Below are 27,882 nucleotides of genomic sequence, written 5' to 3' on the forward strand. Positions count from 1 at the left end.
ATCACGACCTGAGCCAAAGGCAGACGCTCAACCCACTGAGCCACCCAGGAGCCCAACACTGATCTTGTTTTATGTCTGCTTTTCCATATGTTTCCTTGGGGAAGTGGGTGGTTAAGGGAAATGTGGGGTGGATCTGGAGACGAGGAAGAATAAAAGACGTCTGTTACTGTGAAGAAAAGGTTCATGCGCTTGTTTTAATCCAGAGGAATCTTTAAATCCTGCCAAGTGTCTGGACCACCATGAAGTCCCTTCAGCTACTTCAAGGGCGTCGGATATCAGGAAATACTATCAAAATCACTTCACTCAGGTAATGAAGCTACTGACGTGGCGCGTTCCGGTGGGGCTGGAGGGGGCTGGGGCCCGTCTCCAGAAATCCACGGGAATCATTCCCAGCAGCAGCTCTCTAAGGCCCCTCTTGTTCCTTCCCACTGCCACGCCTTTGCCCCAGCGGCTGGCCTGGCCTGCAAAGCCCTCCTCGTTTCTCAGCGCCGACAGCCTTCTTTCCTGGTCCACCTGCACCGCTGAACTTCAGCTCGGATCCAGCTTCCTCCTGCGGGACCCCTGGGCACTTCATGTTTCAACCACCTCAGTTTTACCTTTATTGACGCATACACCGTCTTGTTCTGTTTCTAAGTCTCGCACTGCCATTTCTAGTTCGGTCACTCGTACTGGGCAAATCTTGGGACCGGCAGCCAGACAGAGAGCGAGCACGCTCCGGCGAGCCGCGGAAGCTTCCCAGACTGCGCCGGGCGCCACGGCGGCCTCGCCCCTCTTTCCGGTCCGGGCGGCGCGCGCTCACGTGGCTGGAGGGCGGCGGCGCGCACGGCGTAGACGCTCGGTGCCAGGTGAGCGCGGTGGGTGGGGTGCGAGGGCGGCGGGGGTCCTGCGCGCCGAGTCGGAGTCCGGGGTGCCGTCCCAGCGGCGCACGCTGCAGGGGTGCGGGGCCAGGCCCGACTGGTGGGGAAGGATCGGGGGAAGACCCCGGGCCCGCGCTGCGCGGGTTCGTGGAAACTCGGCAGGTTGTGGACAAGCTGGCACACCGGCAGCTTTTCCCCTAAATGCTAGTTTAATGGCGTTTTCTCACGTTGAAAAAATAAGGAATAGATTTGAAAAATTCTGTTTCTGCCGCTTCCCCCTCCTCCTTTTATTTTTCCTATTAGTCTTTTTTTTTTTCCTATTAGTCTTAAAACTACGGCGCATTAAATGCAGTGTAGCGTTCTGCAACAGAAAAAGGACATCAGTAGAAGTGGGAAAATTCTCATAAAGTTTGGGGTTTAGTTAATGGCATCAATATCAACTTAGAGTTTTGATCATTGTACCCTAATATTAACAGAGGAATCTCAGCAAAGGGTATACAGGAAATCTCTGCACTGTCTTTGCAACGTAATGTAAATCTCAAATTATTTTCACAAAAAGTTGAAAAACAAAATGCCAGAGCAGGATGTAACAAGCCATTTTTCACGAGGGTGGACCCACGATAGTTCCTCTTTGCAGAGCCTGACAGGAATTAGGTGTCTGTTTGACCAATCTGTTTACTAGGGCAGGAGTTGTCAGGCTAGTGGGTGTGGATGCTTCTAGTCCAGGTTTTCTGGGCAGGAGTCTTTTTTCTTTCAGTTCCGTCTATCACGTCTTTGGATACTCCTTGCAGAAGGGGCATGTGCAATAAAAATGTCAGGAAGGACTATTAAAAAGGCAGAGATGCCTGGCTGCCTCAGTCTGAAAAGCATGTGACTCTGCATCTTGGGGTGCTGAGTTTGAGCCCCAGGTGGGGTGTAGAGATTACTTAAAAACTAAAAAAAATAATAATAATAACTTTTTAAAAATGGCATGCCTGAGTGGTTCAGTCTGCTAGGCATCTGACTATTATAGGTTTCTGTTAAGGTCATGATCTCATGGATCATTAGATCGAGCCCTGTATTGGGCTTCACGCTCAGTGGGAGTCTGCTGGAAGATTCTCTCCCCCAGCTCCTCCTCCCACTCACTCGCTCTAAATAAATCTTAAAAAAATAAAAAATAAAAAGGTACAATAGAGGGGCGCCTGGGTGGCTCAGTGGGTTAAGCCACTGCCTTCGGCTCAGGTCATGATCTCAGGGTCCTGGGATCGAGTCCCGCATCGGGCTCTCTGCTCAGCGGGGAGCCTGCTTCCTCCTCTCTCTCTCTGCCTACCTCTCTGCCTACTTGTGATCTCTCTCTGTCAAATAAATAAATAAAATCTTTAAAAAAAAAAAAAGGTACAATAGAGAGCTAGGAGAAATCACATCTGGGTCAGGAGCATCAGGAGGGCTACTGGAGGGAGTGACTCTCATGAACAGAGGGGGACTTAGAGGAGAAAGCCTTCCTGTGGTGAAGAGCACCAGCAGAGGCTTGAAGGTGACTGCATAGAGGCGGCCTGGGTGCAGGTGCAATCCTTTTTTTTTTTTTTTTTTTTTTTTAGGATTTTATTTGACAGAGATCACAAGTACTCAGGGAGGCAGGCGGCGGGGTTGGGGGGAGCAGGCTCCCCGCTGAGCAGAGAGCCCAATTCGGGGCTTGATCCCGGGACCCTGAGATCATGATCTAAGCCAAAGGCAGAGGCTTAACCCACTGATCCACCCAGGTGCCCCAGTAGGTGCAGTCCATCATAATGGAAGCACAGAGCCTGACCGGGGACCAGTGACAGCTGAAATGGGAAGTAAAAACTAAAGTCTCATTATATGTAACAGGGTGACACTTACTTTAATTATATATGCCATGGGAGCCATGGAACGTCTTAGGGTAAGCGAAGGCCATCACTAGATCTGTGCTTGGAGCAGCAGTGTATAGGATGGCTTGGAGTAGAACAACTAGGGAACTATTGGTTTAGCCCAGGAGAGGTAATAAATTCAGCTAGGGCTGCAAAGATAATACCCAAAGGAGGATATGGTTTGGGGAGATTTTGTAGGCCTAGAGGACTTGGTAACTGAAGGGATCAAGGAAAAGAGAACTACCGACGTTTTGGATCTGGGTGTTTTGGAGCTTGAATGATACATATGCAGAAATAGAGGACTTGATGAGATCTAGTGTGGGGTAGGATGGCACTGATTTCTTTTTTGAATGTCTGTCTTTGAATTGGGGCAGGACATCCAGTTGGAATTGTGTATGTAATTGTGTTTACTGGTGGAAGCCAAATGTACCCAGCAGGGACAGAAAGAGGAAAAGGAGCCTGAGCAGGCAGTCATTCCCATAAGGCTGAGGAGCTAAGATCAACAGGGAGCCGGCACGAGGGCGTGGGAGATGAGTTGTGTCACAGCTTATGAACAGGTGGGAGAGGCTGAGGGGCAAGCCTAGATCTTGAATTTAGCAATTAGGAGGTCAGTGATCACTTTCCAGAGAGTTGTTTGAGTGCAGATGTAGGAAGATTGCTCATTGCCTTCTGTTCATCGTATGGCTTTTCCCAAGTGACCAGAACACTGGGCCAGGAGCCAGAGATATGGCTTCTAGTTCTGCTTCTGTCACTATCTGTGTAATTTTGGGGAAGTCATGTATAGCTTGTACTAACATAGAAAAATAAAACTAGAAGAACCCTTTTATTCCTAGCAACACCCAATAATCTGTATAACTAGTGTTCTACAGGGCACACTTTGGGAAATGCTGATATAGAAGCAGAATTTTGGAGCCTTAAAAAACCAAAAAATCAGCTTATCCAATCCTCTCATTTAACAAAGAAACTGATACCCAAATTCCAAGTCAATGAACATTGATTTCAAATGCATCAATGGTACCCCAAATAACCCTATGCAGTAGTTAAACTTAAACCCATTTTGGAGACTGGAAAGCTCCAAAAAGTTAAAGGACTTGCCCAAGATCACAGAGCAGCAAGTAGTGGAATAAAATCTGAACTCAGACCTCCTGAGTCAGGGCCTTCTCTGTCACATACCCTGCTGCCTCCCTAGTTTTCAACACTGAATCCTTTTAAAACTGCCTGACTGAAACATTAGTAACTTCAAACATTTTCCCTTTCTTAGAAGGCATCCGTTCTTTTTTAAAAAATATTTTTTTTTCAAGATTTTATTTACTTATTTGACAGACAGAGATCACAAGTAGGCAGAGAGGCAGGCAGAGAGAGAGAGAGGAGGAAGCAGGCTTCCCGCTGTGGGGCTGGATCCCAAGACCCTGGCAGAGGCTTTTAACCCACTGAGCCAGCCAGGTGCCACCCCCCTTTAAAATATATATATATATATATATATATATATATATATATTTATTTATTTGAGAGAGAATGAGAGAGAAAGAGAGCATGAGAGGGAAGAGGTCAAAGGGAGAAGCAGACTCCCCGCCAAGCAGAGAGCTCGATGTGCAACTCCATCCCAGGACTCCAGGATCAGGACCTGAGCCAAAGACAGTCCCTTAACCAACTGAGCCACCCAGGCACCCCGGAAGGCATCTGTTCTAAAAGTAATTTAGTTTAACTGAATTACATATGAATATTAGTATATAATAAGTGGGAGAGTACACAGCCAGCAGTTCCCAAAGTTATATTTTTTAAAACGGTGGAGTACTGGATTGTGGGAAAGTTCATTTATGTTCATTTATGTTCACTAAGTAAAACAGCAGAAAGACAGAACCATGATACCTGAATTTATGTGGTACACTAAAAAATATTCTTAGCTAATCCCACGATTGCTTACTCTTTCCTCTTGCTACTTTTGTCCTTTGTGTTGACCAATTCCATTTTCTCCACTGCCAGCTGCCTAGTCCTGACCACACCCTCCTTACACAGAAGTATGAGATTGCATTTACAAATAAGAATTTGTGATAGAGGGGGGCGCCTGGGTGGCTCAGTGGGTTAAGCCGCTGCCTTCGGCTCAGGTCATGATCTCAGGGTCCTGGGATCGAGTCCCGCATCGGGCTCTCTGCTCAGCGGGGAGCCTGCTTCCTCCTCTCTCTCTCTGCCTGCCTCTCTGCCTACTGTGATCTCTCTATGTCAAATAAATAAATAAAATCTTTAAAAAAAAAAAAAAAGAATTTGTGATAGAGGTAAAAACACAGCATCTTAGGGATTTTTCTATCTTGACAAATCAAAATAGACAAACTTACTTATTTTGGAAATAAACTTGTAAAGGAGCCAAGATGATTTTGTAAACATTTGGGTAAAAAATGACTTACTTTCAGTTCTGTTTGATGTTGTAAGTGATAGGAACGTGGTTTATTCTGATGTTAATTTCATTCAGGTTCTTGAAATGACAGAAAGCAGTGGCTAAGAGCACCACAGTGTCTCTGACATTAGGGATCAGAATTCAGAATCTGGTTCTCTCTTGTTAGCTATGTTACTTAACCACTCTGCCTAATCAAGTTCAGTTGTCTAGACTTAAACAATAACAGTATTGTCTTGCAAAGTGAGATTAAATAGAACAATCTAAGTAAAACACTTAAGTAGTGCCTAGTACACAGAAAATAAACCACGAGTGCTATTATTACATCACTGAAAAAGAACTGGTGCTGATTTAAAGCATCTAGTTTAGTAATTTGCTTAGGTAGGAGGCCACAACTGGTTAACACAATTCTCATCTTGTTCCTCAATCCAGTTAAAGGTCCCTTTTATTTATTTATTTATTTTTGCTTAAAAAACAACTGGGCAACCCTATGTGTGGTTTTAATAGTGGAAGAATAAGAGAAACATCTCACTAAAAAAATGCAAGACTTAAATTATTTTTTAAAATTATTTATTTATTTGACAGATCACAAGTAGGCAGAGAGACAGGCAGAAAGAGAGGAGGAAGCAGGCTCCCTGCAGAGCAGAGAGCCCGACGCGGGGCTCGATCCCAAGACCCTGGGATCATGACCCAAACCGAAGGCAGAGGCTTTAACTCACTGAGCCACCCAGGCACCCCAGATTTAATTATTTTTTTAAGTCCTGGTAAGCAATTATTTAAACAGCAGGATATTTAGAGAGGATGTCAGATGTATTTATTTATTTTTTTAATGAGTCTTGAGAAAAGGAGATGTTTCTAAACAAGTACATCACAATAGAGGTTTTGAAATGCCTGATGGTGAAAGTCCTTCTCAGCTGTACTCTGTGCAAGAGGAACAAGGCTGAGCAGTTAAGGTGCTCTCCAGGCCCTGGGCTAGGTACCTCCAGCGGTCAGTGGTCTTCCCTCAGGGAGGGCTTAGTGGTGGGCACTGTAAGGCATTTTTTTTTTAAAGATTTTATTTATTTATTTGATGGAGAGAGACACAAAGGAAGAGGGGACACAAGCAGGGGGACTAGGACCGAGAGAAGCAGGATTCCCGCTGAGCAGGGAGCCCAATGAGGGGCTCGATCCCAGGACTCTGGGATCATGACCTGAGCCGAAGGCAGACGCTTAAAGACTGAGCCACCCAGGCACCCCAATAAAGCATTTTTATCTGGAATCTTTCCTCTGGGAGGAATGGCAGGCACTTAGCTCCACAGTATGCAGAGCCTTGCTGAGGTGACTGTTTTTCTGCTGGACAGGAGAATATTTCAATGCATTTATTCGTTCCTTCTTTCACTTATTTAAGAAGTATTTCTTGAGTACCGATTATGTCCCAGATACTGTCTTAGGCATTGGGAACAGCAGGGATGAGCCAAACAGACAAAATTTTCCCTTCTTAAAGAGCTTACTTTCCACTTAGAGCCGTCCGGAGCAGGTCTGGGCTTCAGCAGAGGAGAAGTTTCAGGTTGCCCTACCTTTTGAGAGGCATCATAGTCAGGGCAGAAGCAACTCCTACTCTCCTAGACCCCACCTTTATACTGCCTTCCCCCTTTCAGTGGTGTGATTGGGAAAATGAATAAAATAGGGAGGCGTATGTTAGAAGGTCCTAAGTGCTTCCCGGCAAAAATAAAGCAGAGAAGTGGGATGGGGAGGGGTTTGCACTTTTAGACCCCATGTCGGTCATGGAGGTGCCACTGAAGGAAAGACACAAAGGAGGTGAAGAACCAGTTGAGCGGCTGCCTGGGGAAGATCATCCCAGGTGAACTGTGTCTTCATAGAAACAGAGGATGAACCAAGTAGAGCTAGAGGAGAGACTCTAAGAACGCCAAGGGCCTAAAGGGCATGAAGCCCCGTGAAGGGACAGAGGCAGGTGGTCTCTATAGTCACTGCAAGTCCCACTTTTCAGACACTCCCTGAATTCTATGTAGCTCTTAGACTTTGTGAAAACCATACCCTTTCATCTCTTTTCTTGGCAGAGGCTGATCTGCTTTATCCTGATCAGGAGATTATTAGATTCAGTAAAAAGATTTTCCTGCTTCCTTACCATTCCCTGCAATCTTTGAAATAAGAGGTTGGATCTTTTCCTACTTAAGAGGTCCTTAAATGTTAAATGAATAGGATTGCAAGGGCTGTCTGTGTGTTGATGCCTTGCTGGGATAGTCACTCTGTATAATGGAGAAAGAAACTTTTCTCCCCTAAAACTCAACTTTATTATACTGATGGTTTTTAAACTCTTTCTCTTAATCATAGATAACCTGCTTTCCTGATGTTGAATACAGCATCTGGCTGATGAGCAGGGTGGTGAGGTCCCCGAGTGAGGTGGAGGTTCGGACATGGGAAACGGAAGATGATGACATGGCAGAAGGTGACTTAGGGTATGGTCTCGGAAAAAGGCCTGGCAGTATTTATGAAGTCCAAGTTTCACACCTGTCAACATCGAGAAAAAGATCTGATGGCAAGAACTTTAGCCCGCCCCCATTTCCAGGAAAGGGGGAGGAAAGAAGTGGTGCCATTTTCCAGTACTCCAGGCATGAGAGCTTGCAAGATACATACCCAGAGGACTACAGAACTTCACACTACAGACGACAAAGTAGCAGCGGTAAGAGTGTCTAGTGCCCTCTCCTTTCTCCTTCTCTGCTATGAATTTTATCAGTGCTTTCACTCTTCCAACACCAGACAGTAGGTCACTATAGTGGATTCTGGAAATTCATCTTTATTTGTCTCTTGGGATTGGTGATATTACAAAAGTAACCCACGTTTCTATTTTCAAGGATTGTACAAAGGGAGTATTCTGCTTTAATACAGATACGTTAGTGATATCAGTGATTACCTACCTTGCCTTTGTGTGTGTGTGATTTAGTGGTACGCTTCATCCTTTTTTTTTTTTTTTTTAAATTCAAGTATTTATGAGGTACCTCTTAGATGCCAGGGGCTGTTCTAGGCTCTGGGAACATTAGTGAATAGTCTCCATGTCATGAAGTTCACATTCTAGTAGAGAAGAGAAAAAATTACTCTACCAGTCAACAGCTATGTCACTCGAGGCAGTAGAAAGCGCAGGGACAGTGATCTCCCATCCAAGTACTAACCAGGCCCAACCTGCTTAGCTTATGAGATCAGACAAGATCGGGCACATTCAGGGCCATAGACAACTGTGAGTATTTGGAAGGGCTGGCATATGCTCTTCCAGGCAAGGGTCAGGCCTTACCACCCATCTAAGGAGGTGGCTCTTGAGCACCAGAATGAAATGATGTCCAAGCCTGGAACTTATCTGGGGAAGTCATGTTCCAGGCAAAATATATATGTTTCTGGTTATTTTAGGAAAGTCATGAAATTCTTCCCTTAAAAATTAATATTTTTTAAAAGCAACCTCTATACTCAACATTGGGTAGTGCAACCCAGGGATCAATAGTTGCCCGCTCCACCGTCTGAGCCAGCCAGGTGCCTCTCAAAAGATTAATCTTAACTTATCAGAACAAAAAATAAATTATGCCATATGTCAAGGAAAAAATAAAATTCAGAATCTTGTCGTGATAGAATGTTACAACTCCAGAACAGTTGGGAACCCAGGGGTGACTTATCTGCCTGGTGGCACAGCTTTTGTCTTGCTGAATCTTCTGTAATCCATGTAGTAAAACTTACCCCACCCAAGTGGAATGAACACAAAGTAGAACAACATGAGAATAATTTAAGAAACATGGTTTCTAGATTTACAGAAAACAGACTGCAGCTGAGGATCTTAGCCACCATCTTTCATAATCCCTCTTGAAATTAGGATGGGATTATTTATATATTTTTCTTTCGATTCCTTATCATGCAGAGAGGTTGGGTTCTATTTTGCAAGCAAGATGTTGAAAATCGCACGTGATGCTAAGATGCCTTTGTAAGAACATGAGGAAACGACTGGGATATAAACAAGATATAAAAGTATGAGCTCCTGTCTTGTTGGGCAATGGACTTTTATCTCAAGTTAGCCTGATCCTACATAAGGATATTGTATTGGTTTCTTAATCGCTAATAGGTAATTTCCACATTATCACAGATCTAATGCCTTAAGAAAACAATAGCTTATTATCTTACAGTTCTGCAGGTCAGAAATCCAAAATAGGTTTTTTTTTTTTGTTTTTTTTTTTTTTTTAAGATTTTATTTATTTATTCGACAGAGAGAGAGATCACAAGTAGGCAGAGAGAGAGAGGAGGAAGCAGGCTCCCTGCTGAGCAGAGAGCCCGATGTGGGACTCGATCCCAGGACCCTGAGATCATGACCTGAGCCGAAGGCAGCGGCTTAACCCACTGAGCCACCCAGGCGCCCTCCAAAATAGGTTTTACTGGGCTAAAGTCAAGATGTCAGCAGGGTTGTGTTCCTTCTGGAGACTCTAAGGGAGAATCCATTCCTGTGCCTTTTCCAGCTTCTAGAGCCCACGTGCATTCCTTGCCCTGTGGCCACCTTCTCCATCTTCAAAGCCAGCAATGGCTGGTAAAGTCTTTCTCATGCTGTTTCACCCTGACACTGACTTTCCTGCCTCCCTCTTTCATTTATAAGGACCCTGGTGAGTACAATGGGATCCTTTGGCTAATACAGGATAATCTCGTAGCCCTTAATTTAATCATACCAACAAAGTCCCTTTTGCCCTGTATTCACAGGTTCTGGGGATTAAGATGTGGTCATCTTTTAGGGCCATTTTTCTGCCTACCACAAGTATTTCTACAACAGGACTTGTCACTGCCAACCCAATGTCACTTGTTTCTGCTTGGGGCCTTGTGTCATCAGAGTAAGAACAAGATTTAGTTTTTGCCTCCGATACTGTCATATTGAAAGTTCAGAATAGCAAAGAAGAAATTGTTTTGAGGGTGCCTGGGTGGCTCAGTGGGTTAAGCCGCTGCCTTCGGCTCAGGTCATGATCTCAGGGTCCTGGGATCGAGTCCTGCATCGGGCTCTCTGCTCGGCCGGGAGCCTGCTTCCTCCTCTCTCTCTCTCTGCCTGCCTCTCTGCCTACTTGTGATCTCTGTCAAGTAAATAAATTTAAAAATCTTAAAAGGCGAAAGATTTATGCGATCTGAAGAGAAACCAGAGTATTAAAAATCTTAAAAAAAAAAAGAGAGAAATTGTTTTGAGAAGTTTTTAATGTCCCTCAAAATACTCTTTCTAAAAAATCTTTTCTTCCTCTTACTTCTTAATCTTCTTGCTTGTAATTTACCACTTTCATGTTTTTCTATTACCAGTGAGACCACAATGAAAATGAAACTCCTGGGAAGCTCAGTTTAATGTCTCAATTGATCACGTTAAAGAGAGAATAACTGAAGTTATGGGAGACTTCTGGTCATTCTTCTTAGAAAGAAATTAAACAGGTTATTTCTTAGATATTCATATCACTACATTGATCAGACTTAAGCCAAACACCAAAATTTATTTCACTCACCAACATTCATGTTTTTTTTTTTTTTTTAAAGATTTTATTTATTTATTTGACAGAGAGAGATCACAAGTAGGCAGAGAGGCAGGTGGGCGGGGGGTGGTGGGGAGAGCTGAGCAGAGAGCCTGAAGCGGGGCTCCATCCCAGGACCCTGAGATCATGACCCAAGCCGAAGGCAGGGGCTTTAACCCTCTGAGTTACGCAGGCGCCCCCCAACATTCATGTTTTTAAATAGTTTGGCATCTAGTAATTAACCCATTCATTAACAACAGTTTTATTAGAGAGTCTCTTTTTAAAGAGTATTTTTAATTCAAAAGTATGTATTTTTTCATTTGTGCAATGTTTAAAGCTACCTTTTTTTTTAATTTAAGATTTTATTTATTTGACATGGAGAGAGATAGTGAGAGAGAGCACAAGCAGGGGGAATGGCAGGCAGGGAGAAGGAGTGGGGAGAGGCAGATGCCCCGCTAAGCAGGAAGCCTGATATGGGACTTGATCCCAGTGCCCCTTAATTAAGCTACCTATTTTTATCGTTATTTGGTTTATTACAATTCTTTCATCTTGACAAAAGATTGTATTTGATATTTTGTAAACAGATATCCTGTATTAACTAGTTAAAAAAGTATTTGTTGGGGCTCCTGGGTGGCTTAGTCGTTAAGCATCTGCCTTTGGCTAGGGTCATGATCCAGGGTCCTGGGATTGAGCCCCAGGTGTGCTCTCTGCTCAGCAGGGAGCCTGCTTCTCCCTCTCCTTCTGCCTTTCCCTCTACTTGTGCCCCCCTAAATAAATAAAATCTTCTAAAAAATCTAAAAAGTATTTGTTTTTTTTTTTTTTTTTCCTAATAGATTCTAATTTGGAATTGTCAAATGTAGAATTAAAGCAACGTCTTCAGGCTACTTTAGAGGTAAGTATTCTGGCTAATATAAAAATTCTCATGTGAACAAAAAGCCCACTGATATTTTAAGTAATACTACGAGTGTCTGGAAAACCACGCTGGCTTTCCAGATATTCTCAGTGAGCCACAGTGTGAGGCTAGTAACTTTCTTTTTTTTATTTTTTATTTTATTTTATTTGACAGAGATTACAAGTAGGCAGAGAGGCAGGCAGAGAGAGAGAGAGAGAGGAGGAAGCAGGCTCCCTGCTGAGCAGAGAGCCCAATGCGGGACTCGATCCCACAACCCTGAGATCATGACCTGAGCCGAAGGCAGCGGCTTAACCCACTGAGCCACCCACGCGCCCCAAGGCTAGTCACTTTCAACTGGCCTCCTTTCTTATCATCCTCTTCTCTCAAGAAAGCTATATTTACATAAACATGCCCTCCAGTTTGCCTCACCACCCCCACACACACCCCAGCTGTGAAAGCACAGCTTCTCTAATTGCTCCTGGAGAAAAGAGTAACAAACTTCCCTCCATCTGTCTTAACTGTGTGTGTGGCCTGACATAAACTGACTTCATTTAATCTCTTGGAAGTCAGACCAGCAGGTTTCCCAGGCACTGCTAGGAGTAGGAGTATCTCCGTGGGGTTCCTATCTTTTGGGGAACAGGAAGCCCGTGTAACGTGTATTTCTTACTCTTCTGGGGAAAGCTACCAAGCTACGGGATTTGTCTTCCAGGGCTGCTGTAGCAAAGCACCACAAACAGATGACTTACAAAATACAGAGATGTATTCTCTCTCAGTTCTGGAGGCTAGAAATCTGAAATCAAGATGTCAGTTGACCATGTTCCCTCTGGAAGGTCTAGAAGAGAATCCTTCTTTAAAGGATTTAAAGATTAAATCTTGAAATTTAAGATTAAAGATTCTCTTCCTCTGGAGGTTACCCCTGACAGTCTCCTTCTTCCTTGGTTTATAGCTCTGTCACTCAGTCTTTGCCTCTGTTGTCACATGGCTTTCTCCCCTCTGTGTCTGTGCCCAAACTTCCCTTGTGTTAGGACAGCAGTCATTGGATTGAGGCCTACTCTAACCCAGTGTGACCTCATCTTAATCTGATTACATCTGCAAAGACCCTCTCTCCAAATAAGATCACATTCTTAGTAGCAGGAGTTAGGATTTGGACGTATCTTTATTTGGGAGGGACATAATTCAGCTGATGATAGGTACTATAGCTTGTGGATGATCATGTGCTTATTTTAGGTGCTCTAAAGATTATTTTCAGATTATTCGCTGTGTGGTCTAGAAGGGTAAAAGCAAAAGGTCTGGGCTTTTAGTTACAACAGGTACCTGATGGTGAGAGTTTCAGTCTAAAGCCTGCCTGGGCCACTTAGGAAACCTGGAGGAATTTCTAGCCTCTTTTGTAAGGTCAGAATGCTTAGATTCAAAGTGCTGTGTATCAGAGTGTTGTAAACTATCCAAAGTGATCATTTGGGGAGTTGCATATCTTACAGATACGTAGACTAATTTTACTTCTCCCCTTAGGAGGTAGAACTTTTAAAAACAGAACTTGAGGCATCTCAAAGGCAACTTGAAGGTAAAGAGGAAGCACTGAAAATTCTTCAAAGCATGGTAAGAAGTTATTTTTTAATTATGGTCACTTACACATTCCTACCATAGGTAGCATGGTTTTATCTTTTATTATTTATTTATTTAAAAGATTTTATTTATTTATTTGACAGAGATCACAAGTAGGCAGAGAGGCAGGCAGAGAGAGGAGGTAGCATGCTCCCTGCCAGGACCCTGAGATCATGACCCTAGTCGAAGGCAGAGGCTTTAACCCACTGAACCACACAGGCACCCCTGGTTTTATCTTTTAAAATAAAAGCATCGGTGCTTAATATAGGTGTTTTTTTTTGTTGTTGTTGTTGTTGTTTTTGAGGTGGAGATTGTTAAAACAGTTTTGTTGAGGTAAAATTTTATATGTTATGGATTTCATTTGTTTTCAGTACACAGATTATTTTTGCTGACCTTAGAGTTATATAACCATCACCATGATCTAATTTTAGAATATTTCCATTATTCCCCAAAAGGAAGTTCTAACCCGTTAGCAGTTACTCCCCATTCCCATCCCCCACCCTAGACAACTCATCTCCTTACTGTCTTTTGGATTTGTCTTTTCTATTTCATATAAATGGAATGCTAGAATATGTGTCTGGATTCTTTGAATTAACATGTTTTTAAATTAATTAATTCTTTGAATTAACATGCATGGTGTGGCATGTGTCAGTACTTCCTTCCTTTTTATTGCCTAATACTCTATTGTATGGATAAGCCATATTTGTTTATCCATTCACCATTTGATGGGCACACACTGTTTCCTCTTTTGGGCTCTTAAGAATAACACTGCTTGGCTCAGTCTTTAAGTGTCTGCCTTCGGCTTAGGTCATGATCCCAGGGTCCTGGGATCGAGCCCCACATCGGGCTCCCTGCTCTGCAGGAAGTCTGCTTCTCCCTCTCCCACTCCCCCTGCTTGTGCTACCTCTCTCACTGTGTCTCTCTCTGTCGAATGAATGAATGAATGAATAACACTGCTTTATTTGTTCATGTACCAATCTTTGTGTGGAAAGTTCATTCATTTATTCCCAGATGCATCAGGAGAATCAAATGAAGATCTTTTGACATGTGAACTATCAAATTCTCCATAAAAGGTGGTCTCTATGGAAATTCTCTGGTGGTCTATTGTGAACCTTACTCTGTATATAGGAGTAATGAGAAACTTAATTTGTACTGATATGATTCTTATTCTTCTTAGGCAATATTTGGCAAAGCCACAAGTCACACCCAAATGATGCTTCAAAAAACTATGGAACAAAAGAGATCCTTAGAGAAGGTATTTGCCACTTTTAGTATAGACTTGTTTAGTCCATGGAGCTTTCAAATAGAATTTCCTTTAAAAAATCACTATATCAATGGCTGTGTCATTTGTGCTTACCCTCTTTTAGTTGTGCTTCTATTTTATACAGACCCTTCCCTTTTGGGGCTCACAGTCCAAAACATATAGTTACACAGGCAAAAATTAAGATTTCTTTTATCTCCTTATTTTAAGTTAGTGCCAAGTTGACATTTCCTATTTTTCTTCTTTTTCCTTTTTTCTTTCTCTGCTTGCCCGGCAGAGCCTGCCTCTTTCTGACCATCTCATGGTCACTAAAACAGTAGTCAGGAATCATCTTGGAAGGTCTTGTTCCTATGCCTGTTGTAATCTCCCTTAATGACAGTGTCCTGGGCTCAAACTTCAAAGCATGTGTTTCGCTTGTGGGTCTGTATGGGTTGGGAATGGGGACAATGAGGAATGCAGGTTCTGAGCAGCAAAATTTGAAGCTATTTCTTACAGGAAGGTTTGGCAGTTTTTCTTGAGTGCTAAAAGGCATGTTATAGGTGTTTACAAATGTCACAGACTCTTTTTGAATAATTAGTTTCTCTTTAACCTATTCCTTTTAAGTAATTAACGATTTATTTCAGCTATTCACAATGTCCTGAAGTGATTTACTTGTTGTAGTTTTCCATGAAAAGTGCTATTTTCTTTCCATAGGAAATAAATGCTTTGCAGTGGGAAAAAGAATTTGATCAGAATAGATTTAAAAATATAGAGGAATCATGGACCCAAAAATATGACAGGTTTGTATATTCTTATTTTATAGTTTTTCTTTGTATATAATTTATCTATATATTTTTCATTTTTAATATTTATTAATTTGAGTAATCTCTACTCCCAACATGGGGCTTGAACTCATGACCCCGAGATCAAGAGTCTGGGTGCCCCATTTTTTTTTTTTTTTTTTAGATTTTATTTACTTGAGAGAGTGTGTATGTGAGGGATAGAGGGAAAAGCCAACTCCCCACTAAGTGCAGAGCCCCACTTGGGGCTCAGTCCCAGGACCCTGAGATGACTTGAAAGGCATATGCTTACCTGACCAAGCCACCCAGGCGCCCCTGCTTCTCTATTTTTTACTTTAATTAATTAACTAATTAAAGGGAGAGGGGGAGAGAGAATCTTAAGGAGGCTTATGCCCAGCGTGGAGCCTGACCTGATCTCACAACTTGAGCATGACCTGAGTTGAAATCAAGTGTCAGGCAGACACTTAACCCACTGAGCCAGCCAGGCCCCCCACAACTTTTATTATTTTATTTTTTAACTTGAGATACTTCTGATGCTTTCTCAGCTAAATATACAGAAGAATTGAGTATGTTCAAAATCTTTCCACACTCTTTTAAATTGTTTTTGTTTTGTGACTCATATATGTTCTAGACTGTTTTGAAATTAAAAAAAAATTTATTTGGGTTTTTGTGTTCTAATTATGAGATAAAAATCTTATTCAGTCATGAAATGTTAATATTTTAGTTATATGGAGGGTACTTTTTTCCTAGGCTAAACTGTGAAAATGCAGTCCTCCAAGAAACTTTGAATGTAAAAACAGAAGAAATTAAAATGCTCAAGTCAGAAAATGCACGTAAGTGAAGAGTGATAGTTTGATGATTCTTTAAAAATATTATGTTAGAAGATCATTTTTATTTATTTTTTAAAAAAAGATTTTATTTATTTGACAGACAGAGATCACAATTAGGCAGAGAGAGAGGAAGGGAAGCAGACTCCCTGACGAGCAGAGAGCCTGATGCGGGGCTCAATCCCAGGACCCTGGGATCATGACCTGAGCCGAAGGCAGAGGCTTTAACCCACTGAGCCACCCAGACGCCCCAGAAGATAATTTTTAAATAGAGTGTTCTACGTTAAGAACATACATACTGATAGACACGGTGCTATTATTTTGAAGTAATATACTTGAAGGATGATAGATACGCATCTTTTAGGGTGTGTGCAATTAAAAAGAAATTCTTAGGTGAAATTCAATTAACGAAATTAACCTAACCATTCAAAAGTACATAATTCATTAACACCCACAATGTTTGCAACCATCTAGTTCCAAAAGACTTTCGTCACTCCAAAATAAAACCCTATATCCACTAAGTATTTTTCCCCATTCCCCCTTTATCCTATAGTTTTTATATTCAGTGTAAAACAAAATTGTAGAGCACCTAATGTTGAGGAAACTTCGTAAGTGTATGTTTTATTGGAACATTAGTAGGAAACATATGTAACTCTGTAATTCAACATTTTCTCTCAAAAATATCTTCTGTGACTTTATTGCTAAAATTAATATTCTTAATTTTTCAATATGACCCATTAAAAACATGAAATTTTTTACATGTATGCTTATACATATACGCCCATTATATGTGATGAGCCACTTTATGACAAAAGCTTATAAGAGAATAGTAAGGTGTCTTAAGAATATTAAGATGGCATTGGGGCACCTGGGTGGCTCAGTGGGTTAAGCCTCTGCCTTCAGCTCAGGTCATGATCCCAGGGTCCTGGGATCGAGCCCCGCATCGGGCTCTCTGCCCAGCGGGGAGCCTGCTTCCTCCTCTCTCTCTGCCTGCCTCTCTGCCTACTTGTGATCTCTGTCTCTCAAATAAATAAATAAAATCTTAAAAAAAAAAATAAGATGGTATTAACTTTTTATAAAATTTTAAGAAATGTTGATTCTTCCCTTTTTTTTGGTTCTTCCTTTTTTGTAGAAACTTTTAAATTAGTGGCTTGAAAGGGACAAAGTTTTAAATCAGGTCATGGGCCTGTGAGGGGCACTTTCTGTTGTTCAGTAAGTGAACTGTGGTAGATTTCTCCTTGTTAGGTTAGTTCAGGACAGAAGTTGCCCATAGCCACATCCTCTCCCCCTCTACCATCTCACCCTGCAATAAGAGAGGGAAAGTTACTATATCCTCCTCAGTAGAGAGCAGGATGCTTCTAGTTCTAAATGTTTGGTTGAGAGCCTCTTGTGAAAACTAACAGAAGTCCCATAGAGTTTGTGTAGGTGGTACATCATCTGATTATCTTAACTATCCAGCAAGTGCAAATAAGTTGCATTTCTTTTTTTTCTTTTTTTTAAAGATTTTATTTATTTATTTGACAGACAAAGATCACAAGCAGGCAGAGAGGCAGGCAGAGAGAGAGAGGAGGAAGCAGGCTCCCCGCCGAGCAGAGAGCCCGATGCGGGACTCGATCCCAGGACCCTGAGATCATGACCTGAGCCAAGGCAGCGGCTTAACCCACTGAGCCACCCAGGCGCCCCATAAGTTAGTTGCATTTCTATGTTCTTTGAAAATCTTGCAAATTTTTCTTTGAGCAAATGAAGACCAGACTCTGGTGGCAAAATTAAGATACTTCAACTTTAAAAATAATAATATTTAATCTAGTGTTACCTATGTATTATCTCACTTGATAATTTTTTCCTGGATGGGGCCAGATGTAGTAGGCAATGTCTGTGTATATGCATTGCTTGTAAGGAGGGAGTGTATGGAAAAAAATTTTTTTAAAAGGGAGTGTATGATGTTGGTATAACTCAATTAGGTGAGGCTGGATTTAAATTTCATAACTAACACTCTTCCTTGGCCCTTCCTAGTTTTAAATCAACAGTATTTGGAGGCCCTCGCCATGCTTGATGTCAAACAGCAGATGGTGGCTCTGGAAAACGTGTGCCACGATAAAAGTGGTTTTACAGAGGTTTCAGGTCTTGAGGTGGGTAAACAGGTTGGGAAGTTGAACAAGAGGGAAATTTTCTACTTTCCTTTTCTCCATCACCAGCTGCTCCACATTCTAGAATAGCACTATCCTTAGTAATTTGAGAGTGGGGGAAGAGAGGCCTATGGGGTTCCCCAGGGGAGTTCTGTAGACTTCCTAGCACCAGGCATGTCCATGCATTATATTCTTGGACACTAGAAGATGTGTTGGCTACCTCCTGCCCCTTTTAGTTCTTATTTTTATAGTTTTAGCAGAAGCTGTGTTAGCTGTGTCTCACATTACATGATGACAGGTATTTTTTAGAAGTGGAAGGATGATTATTCTCCTGGCATATTTTAAGTCATTTCATCATTTCTGAGCACACACCTCTCACTGATGGGAACTGGTAAGGGTAGAAGCTGGGCAGCAGGACCAAGCTCAGTCACAAGAAATAACACATGGTGGGTGTTAATACTTTCTTCATTAGTTCAGGTTGCTGCCAGGGATACAGAACTATAGAAAACTGATACCCACTTAAAGATTTTAGAGAAGGAAAAGAAGCAAGGTAGAATTCCTTTGTTTTGTTCCAAGTAATAACATTGTTTCCTCATTTGTAATTTTCACTTGGATCCTGAAATCCTTGTCTCAGCTTGATTCTGTTTTTTTCTTTCCAGGTTCTTTGAATTAGATGCTTGAATAGAAATGTGCATGTGTGTGTGCGCCCTTATGTTTGTGTGTGCAGCTAGGCAGTATGACACTTAGTAATGGGAGTAATGCTTTTGGATTTAAAGCTTGCTGTCCTTGGAGCCTGCCTTTGCCATGGCCCTGGAGGGAGTCCCTGTGCCTGTGCCAAAATGGCAGCATCTGCTCGCAAAATGCTTCTTAAGCTCAAACAGGAGGTATTGTATTATCAAAACACTAAAGAATTGGTTTTCTCCCGTAATAGAATAAAGGAAAATATCTGTAATAATTAGCTTCATTTTAGTAGTCATTGGCTATGGAACTTATTCTTGGTTTTATGTGATAGAATTAACTTATAAACTAGATTCTATTTACATGGTTCTAAAATACAAATAGTATTTGGCCTGATTTGGTGTCAGCATGAAGTTGTTTGACTAAGTCTGTACTAAATTTATATTTCTTTTCTCTATAAATGGCCCTAAAAATTACTATACTACACACTCTTGCTTAAAATCACTAGGATCCATAACTCTGATAAATGGAGAGATAAACATGAAGCTCATTAGAAAAGTAGCAAGATACAGTGGAAGGAACCTTTGTACCAGCCAGACCTAAGTTTGAGTCTTAGCTCCAGAATTTTCTAGGTGTGTGGGTTTAACATATGTTAAATAGAGAGTAATAACTAGTTACTGGGCTCTGCAACGATATAGAGGAAGCAGACATTTAATGTTTAGCATAGTGCCATGCAGGTGCCTAGCATTTAATCAAAGGACATTTGCCATTATTATTAGTTTTAAAAACAATTACAGAACATGGACCATAATTTTACCTTTATTGAAGTATGGAATTTTAAGTCTTCAGATATAGGAAAAATAACAGTTAAACATAAGTAATTCATTAACAAAAGTGTACGATTACACATCAGAGTCAGGGTCAGCTATGGCGGGAATGTAAAAGATGATACTCGTAATTCTTTTCAGTGATACTGTTTGGAATGACCCAAGGCAGTACTGAGATTCAGCCTTTGGCATCCTCCTTTCTTACTCTTTGGGCAGGACACACACAGGGCTGTCTAGGGTAATACGGTGAGGTCCAAGAAATGGATTAACAAGGAATGGTCAGGCACCACAAGGAAAACTTCTGGTAATTTAATTCAGAGAGGGTAGCTACTATAGAGGGGAATTAGCAAGTACTAATTAGTTTAAGCAGATGGACTAGATCAGACACTAGACTCATGCTAGGCAGGGAGACTACATTTGCTAATCTGACTCAGCACTCAGGCAAGAACTGTTACGTGTTGCCTCTAACACCTCTCAAACTTTTTTTCAAAACTAGCTGGGGCTTTTGCAGAAGAGTAAAGAAGAAGCTTATATAATGGCAGATGCATTCAGAATTGCATTTGAGCAACAATTAATGAGGAAAAATGACCAGGCACTGAGATTGACACAAATGGATAAAATGTATAAAAAAGGAACAAAATGGATAAATTGGAAGCACCCTAAAGAGGATGGTAAATATGAATTATAAAGGCAATAATGAGGTGTAATTTTAGTTGTTTCTGGTTATAATCAAAGTTGATTAAGCACAGTTAATGCAATGAATAATATAATTGAAATATCACAAAATAGTTGTGATTTATTATAGTATTTAGTACCTGCGGAAGAATGGGGAGACTGGATATTACATATGCAGAGGAGGTAATAGGATCACTGCAATCTTAAAATAACAAAATTTTTTTTCAATAGTATATATTCCTAATAGCAACACTTAATGTGATATTTTAGCTTCATTAACTAAACTTCACCTGTCTCTTTGCTGAAATGGTAAAGTGCTAAGCTTACAGGAGTAATAAAAATAGAACCAATAAACAAGTATTAAAGTAGACAGAAGCAGATCATTTAAGAGTTACGTATTTAGACTTTTCATCGGGGAGAAGTCAGGGCAACACAGGAAAACATATTTCTCAACATTCATTCTTTTTTTTTTTTTTTTTTTAAAGATTTTATTTATTTATTTGAGAGAGAAACAGTGAGAGAGAGCATGAGCGAGGAGGAGGTCAGAGAGCGAAGCAGACTCCCCATGGAGCTGGGAGCCTGATGCGGGACTCGATCCCGGGACTCCGGGATCATGACCTGAGCCGAAGGCAGTCGTCCAACCAACTGAGCCACCCAGGCGTCCCTCTCAACATTCATTCTTAAAGAGGCATTCCACACTGTCCTGAAATTAGTTTCTAAGCATTTTTTGATTTGAGACTTACAAAAGAAATCACTGAGCTGGCTAATATAATGTCTAAGTCAGGCTCAAGGGAGGTGATTCTGCCAGAAAAATAAGCAAATATAGTCCATATACTTAGGCTTTTAGGAATCAATGGAAAGTCTTAAGAGTATCTGTCAAGGACATCAAATGTATAGGTGATCTTCAGGCACCTCTTCTAAATTAGTCTCTTGATAGCAACTGGACTGTTAAAATTTCAAAGGTACTGTCTTTGAGGACAGCCTTGGTGTTTTGTGATGCAAAGTGAAGGTAAATCCTTTTGGAAATCTAATTTTAACTGCTTGTTTTGATGGAAGGTAAGGAGGAAAGTTAGGGGAGAAGGAAAATGAAGGGAAAGCATGGTTAATCTTACAAAGCCTGCCACATTCCGTCACCTGGCATAGAAGACCCCCCAAAGTGTGCATGCAAGTTGGCCACAAGGGTAGTTAGTGATAGGTAGAAAAAGCTGTTTTTTTCTAAGAGGTAGATTCATATACATTCAGTACTTGAGTATATATATTCTTTCATATTCCAGAGCTTCTGCCTTTCTTAGCTAATAGGAACCTCAAGAACTTTTCTATAAAAAATATGATTTGATAGGTATAGCTCCTGATGTTTTCCATTAAGACCCTGAAGAGACTGGAAGCAGAATTTAAAATAACTGGTTCATCCCAGAAAGGCCTTTACAAGTCCATACACGTGTCAGTAGCTCTGTCAGTTTTTTAGTGATAAGACTGATTTTATTCATGTTTTTCAATAATCCAAAAAGGTACAGGATGACTGTCACAGATCATTTTCTTGTATGTGGTCAACATGTTAAGAAGGCATCAACTTTTGTCATTGATATGCAGCTTAGATGAGTTCTGAGAGAGAGGTTATAAGCATATTTCTTTTTTTTAGACTGTAAATAAGGATTCATCCACTCATCACCATCAGCTTGTCTGGCTTTTCTCCTTTTGCCCCAGTTGCTGGAGGAAGAGGACATGAGTGAGCTCCAGTCACTGTGGTTTATCAGGATTAGGTGTAAAGGGAAGTGTCTCCTTTTTTTTTTTTTTAAAATTATTTATTTATTTGACAGAGATCACAAGTAGACAGAAAGGCAGGCAGAGAAAGGAAGGGAAACAGGTTCCCTGCTGAGCAGACAGCCTGATGTGGGGCTCGATCTCAGGACTCTGGGATCATGACCTGAGCCGAAGCAGAGGCTTTAACCCACTGAGCCACCCAGGCGCCCCAAGGGAAGTGTCTCTTATCTGTTTTCTGTTTTCCATTAGACCACTTGCAGAGCATTCCAAAGGCATTCTTGATGTTTTCTTTGTGTAAATCTGTAATTTTTGTACCATCTGCTATAAAACTGCATCCTTTCTATGAAGAACACCATCAGTGTACAGATTTCAGGATACAGACTAAAACATTATGTCTGTACCTGGGCTAGTTTCACAACTGTGCTGTTATTTTTTTTTCTTTTTTCTTTTTAAATTTATTTATTTGGCAGACAGAGATCACAAGCAGGCAGAAAGGCAGGCAGAGAGAGGAAGGGAAGCAGGCTCCCCGCTGAGCAGAGAGCCCAAAGTGGGACTCGATCCCAGGACCCTGAGATCATGACCTGAGCCGAAGGCAGCGGCTTAACCCACTAAGCCACCCAGGTGCCCCTGTGCTGTTATTTTTTTAATTGTGATAAAATACATACATAAAATTCTACCATTTTAACCATTTTTAAATGGTATTAACTACATTCACATTGTTTTATAACCATCACAACCATCTATCTCTACAACTTTATCTTTTCATCCTCCCAAACAGAAACTTTACCCATTAAACACTAACTGCCCACTCCCTTCTCCCAGCATTCCCCTCTGCTCTATTATTTAATGGCACGGCAAATTCTGAGGCATAGGTACTATTATTCTAGAAGTGAGGAAACAAAGCTCAGAGACCTTGTCCAAAGTCATTTAGAAAGTGGTTAAATGAGGGTTCAAGTCCAGGTCTTTCTGCTCTAAAACAGAATCTGCATGGTTCAGAGGCCATGTTTTGTTGGGTGTGCACAGTGTTCTCAAATAACAGGGGTAAGTGGCTGATATTTAACACTGGGAAATTTTACATACAAAACTGGATTGCTGCCTCCTCTGGAAGGCTGCTGTTAATGTGGACTGCATGCTGTCCGGAGGAGCAGCAGTACAATGAGACGGGAGTGGCAAGCAGGGAGGGCATTGCTCTGGGTCCTTAGACTGTGGCCTCTCAATCTCCATTTGCATCCTGGCTCTAAAGTCTGTGTTCCCCTCCCAGTACACTGTGATGCCTGACTCACTAGAGTCCTCCTGAAGAGAACCACCTCTTGACTGATTGACAAATGAATTATCCCTGGTTCATACTTACCTCTATTCCTGGAACTATATTAGTTGAGTGTCTTTTTATGTCTCAGTTGGATTTGCATGTTCAATTTTAGGATTACCATCACAAGGAAATAAGAAGACCTTAGGGCAGAAACTGCTGCAGATGCTCCCTTCAGAAAACAATTCTAAGAAGACCCATGACCAGAATAATCCTCAGGAAGTCTTTAAGATGCTAACAGAGTTGGTTAGTATCTTTGCTTTTCTTTTGTTACAGGTTGTGGCTAAGAATCTTTCTGCTTCCTATTAATTCAGCTTTTTAAAAAATGTAATTCTTTAACACTCTGTACTTGCCTTTTATGCCCTTTTCCCAGCTGATGTACCATCCTCCAGTTTTGATCTTCATCTTAAATTCCCTGCATGCTCTTCCCACTTCTCCCATTCATGTTCTTCCTGTACAAGTTTATAGCTTCACCTCTGAAAAGAGGGGGCTCCCCTGTAATTAACTGCAGGCACCTCTGTCATCTGCACGTATGCATACAATCCATGCCATTCAGGAATTTTAAAGGTGTACAAGGCAACTTTCTCACATAATATCCTTTAATCATCACTACAGCCCTGAAAATCAGGCCTATTATCCCCATTTCATAGATGACTAAACTAGAAGATTCATGCTATAGGAACATACTTATCTATAGAGGTGTTCAAGTTATTTATTCTCATGTAAATGTATAAAAACAATTTCACATATATAACTTCAATATTCTCTTGCAGAGGAAAGTACATGTTAATATTATACACACATATATACACACACCATGCATATGTTTTCCCCTCTCTTTCTTCAGATGATCTACAAAAGCTTCAGCAGAAGGAATGCTGCTTTCTGTTCTTACTTTAAAAAAAATTCCTCAGTAATGTGTAGTATATTATTTGGGAATCAGTAGATACCTAATTATTTACACTAACTGAAGATAAAACATTTTGAGAAAAATTCTTCTGACTATAGCTCTATATTCTGTGGTTTACTGACTAATGGGTATATTTGTATTTAATCTTTAAAAAAAAGATTTATTTATTTGAGAGAGAGAGCATGTGTACAAGTTGGGGGAGGGGCAGAGGGACAGAGAATCTCCAGCAGACTCCCCAGTAAGCACGATGAACCCTGAATGGGGGGCTCGGGTAGATCTCATGACCCTGAGATCGTGACCCAAGCTGAAACCAAGACTCAGATGCTTAAATGACTGAGCCACCCAGGCACCCCTAACTAGTATAATTTTAATTTTTGTATGTGCAGTTGAATGATAAAGAAGAAGCTCTGGCTCATCAAAGAAAAGTTAGTTACATGCTTGCTCGGGCACTGGAAGAGAAAGACACCACCTCAAATAAGAGTAAGGGAAAAAGTCCTGCAAAAGACAATTTTCCATTAAAAAACCACTGGCGGAAATCTTCAGAATTCCCTAAACTGCATGATCCTGTATATTCAAGTGTTCAAATTTTAAATTCTGCGGGCTGCATTTGTTCAATCCAACACCTTCACAGAGATCAAAACTGCACAAGAACTCTCAAAAGATCTTATTCTTTGCCATCAAATATTATGTTTTGAAAATAAACCAGGTGAAATCAGAACCAAGAGCTGTTTCTATCAAGAGACTTTAAAAAAAGACTGTATAAATGTTGCTTCATCTTCGGAAGTCATATATTTTCTGGATCTTTCTAAGTTTTAGAAAGCAGCTTAAATACTCAAAACATTTTCTACAAGATACTAGTATTGTGCTGACATATTTTATAAATTACATTACTATACCTTATGAAATTTCCAGTATTTGCCAACATCTTAAAAACAACAAAAAAGTGATTTTTGAGAAAAATAAAGTTATTTAACTACTTAGATTGACTACAGGGATCTTTGGCTTAAATAACAATATAAATTAATCCTCTAAGAAGTAACAATGTCTAGGAATAACTGAATGTTAATTTTTAGAATACATGTATCTTGTTTTATTGTATTTTTTTCAGGATTTTTCATGTGCCACAGAAAGTTTAGTAATCTCCTTAACTTCAATTAAAAAGTTATTATGGTGGGACTTCGGCAGTGTATATTCAAAACATTGTTAGTTACCTTTATAGCTTCTTTTTTTGTTGGTGTGGCATTCACACCATTCTGATTTAACTTCTTGGTTTTGATGCTGAATTTAAGCCATTTAACTTTTTTCCTTTCTATAAGTGTTATATAGGAAACATCTTTAATACTTCTTGGGAATGTTGCTATATTAATAACATCACAGTTATGTCAAAGGAAATATATTACCTTATCAGAAGTTTTAATAAAACTTATCTGATTACGATCTCTAGCAAAAAAGATACATATGTGGCTTGGCTATGTTAAATACTACTTAAGTAGATGAGGTAACAACAGGGTAAAATAAGGTAACAGCAGAAAGTATAAGCCATTTATTATTGTATTAAAGCAACACCATTTAGTTGGAATTAATAAATATTAATAAAAGATAAAAACTTGGCAAATAAATTTTGAAAAAAGGAGTAATGATGAGGAACTGTTACTAGACATTAAAAGTGCATTGTCCTGATAGTAATATAAAGCTACCTTATTTAAAACAATGTGGTACAAGCAGATCAATGGAACAGGATAAAGACCATACACAGATTTAATACATGTAATGATTTAATATGAAATAAAAGGTAAGAAAAGGAACTGTTCACCAATACCAAAATTGGAAGTGTAAGAAAAAAAATTAAATAAAAAGGTTCTTTTTAAATGTGCATGTGTAAAATACATGTATACATATATAAAATGCAAATTCATATAAATTGATAAAATTTGGAACACTCCAACAGCAAAGAATCTAAATCAACAGTTTACAAAAGGGATTATATATGGTTAGCCAATGTAAGGAACTATTCAACCACAGTAGAAATTTTAAAAATGTAAATTAGAATGAGATACCAAAGTAACAAAGATCACAAAGATTATTTGAGTGCTAGAAATGATGAGGTGAAACAGATCCTTTCATACAATGTCGATAACTATGTATATTTGAGACCCTGCATTCAATCTTAGGACATATATACTCAAATGAAACTGCTAGATCATATGAAAATGCTCTTTAAAATTTTTTAAGGACAGGTCACAGTTTTCCATAGCAGACACCATTTTACATTCCAACCAAAAATCCACAAGGGTCCCAATTTCTCCACCTCCTCACCATCACTTGTTACCTTCTGGGATTTTTTTGAGGGGGGGATAGTAGAGATCCTAACAGGTATGAAGTGATATCTCATTGTGGTTTTGACTTGCATTTCCCTAATGATTAGTGACATTGAGCGCCTTTTCATGTGCTTATTGGCCATTAATATATACATCATCTTTGGTGAAATGTCTATTCAAGTCCTTTGCCCATTTTTTAATAAAATTTTTTTTTATTGTTGAGCTATCTTTTATCGGATATATGATTCAGAAATAATTTCTACTGTTCTTTTCACTCTGTGCTTATCACTCCATTGATAGACATTTTAAATTTTGATGTCATCTCTTTTGTCTTTTTAAAGAAAACAGTTTTCTCTCTTGTAGCAGACAAGGAAACCAAACAGATTCTAAGCATAGCTGTTGGTGTACAGATGGAGAATGCCATGTGACGAGGCATGTGGACTGCTTAAGAAGCTGGGAAAGGGGACGCCTGGGTGGCTCAGTTGGTTAAGCAGCTGCCTTCGGCTCAGGTCATGATCCCAGCGTCCTGGGATCGAGTCCCACATCGGGCTCCTTGCTCGGCAGGGAGCCTGCTTCTCCCTCTGCCTCTAGCCTACCACTCTGTCTGCCTGTGCTTGCGCTCTGTATCTCTCTCTAACAAATAAATAAATAAATCTTTAAAAAAAAATAAAAATAAAAATAAAAAAATAAAAAAGAAGCTGGGAAAGGCCCCTGGCTAACAGCTAACCAGGACAGGAAGCGTGTGCATTAAAATTAAATGAACTGAATGAGCTTATAAGCCAATTCCTCCCTAGAAACTCAGAAAAGAGAACCATTCAACTGACACCTTTATTTGGACCTATGCAAGAAACACAGCTGGGCCAGGTGAGACATCTGGCTTACAGAACTGTGAGCCAGTACATTTGTGTAACTTTAAGGTGCTATACTTATGGTAATTTTTATGTAATACAAGAAAAATAATCCATAAAACATGAATATGTAGTGTTATATATATATTTTTATATATTAAACAGATACTAAGCTAGATTTATGTGTATTAACATGGAAGGGATTTTAAAAGTTTTGAGTAAAAAAAAAATTACAAGATGTACAGTCTATCACTCATAAAATTTTAACAAATGATATATTACTACATGAATTTTTATAAAATAGCAGTATAAAATCATGGAAGGACACACTCATTTCCCGAGAGTCACTCTCCTTTTGGGAAGGTAAAAAGGAAAAGAATGGAATGATATATTAAAGGGAGCTCAATTTCATTTGTAATTTTTTCTTCTTTCTTTCCTATTTAGCATATCAACATTT

At 40.3% G+C, this 27,882-nt stretch overlaps 2 protein-coding genes across 2 annotated transcripts in view; one reads left to right on the forward strand and one right to left on the reverse strand.

Moving 5' to 3' along the window:
- CCDC125 (coiled-coil domain containing 125) lies at window positions 1–26,128 on the forward strand. The gene is given in 13 exon segments (XM_032336061.1): window positions 1–595; window positions 597–845; window positions 7,443–7,791; window positions 11,449–11,507; window positions 13,017–13,103; window positions 14,287–14,364; window positions 15,064–15,149; window positions 15,900–15,982; window positions 17,990–18,105; window positions 18,879–18,986; window positions 20,104–20,278; window positions 23,465–23,595; window positions 24,646–26,128. Coding segments are annotated over 13 exon segments (2,115 nt in total). The 5' UTR covers window positions 1–310; the 3' UTR covers window positions 24,955–26,128.
- Window positions 23,591–27,882, reverse strand: part of CDK7 (cyclin dependent kinase 7) — a 37,888-nt gene continuing 33,596 nt past the window's right edge. Inside the window, exon 12 of the mRNA XM_032336063.1 lies at window positions 23,591–23,825. Within this exon, the coding sequence (XP_032191954.1) occupies window positions 23,812–23,825 (14 nt within the window). The 3' untranslated portion in view covers window positions 23,591–23,811. The remainder of the gene's footprint in view (window positions 23,826–27,882) is intronic.

Source organism: Mustela erminea, chromosome 3, assembly GCF_009829155.1.
Source record: "Mustela erminea isolate mMusErm1 chromosome 3, mMusErm1.Pri, whole genome shotgun sequence".
Classification (NCBI taxonomy): Eukaryota; Metazoa; Chordata; class Mammalia; order Carnivora; family Mustelidae; genus Mustela; species Mustela erminea.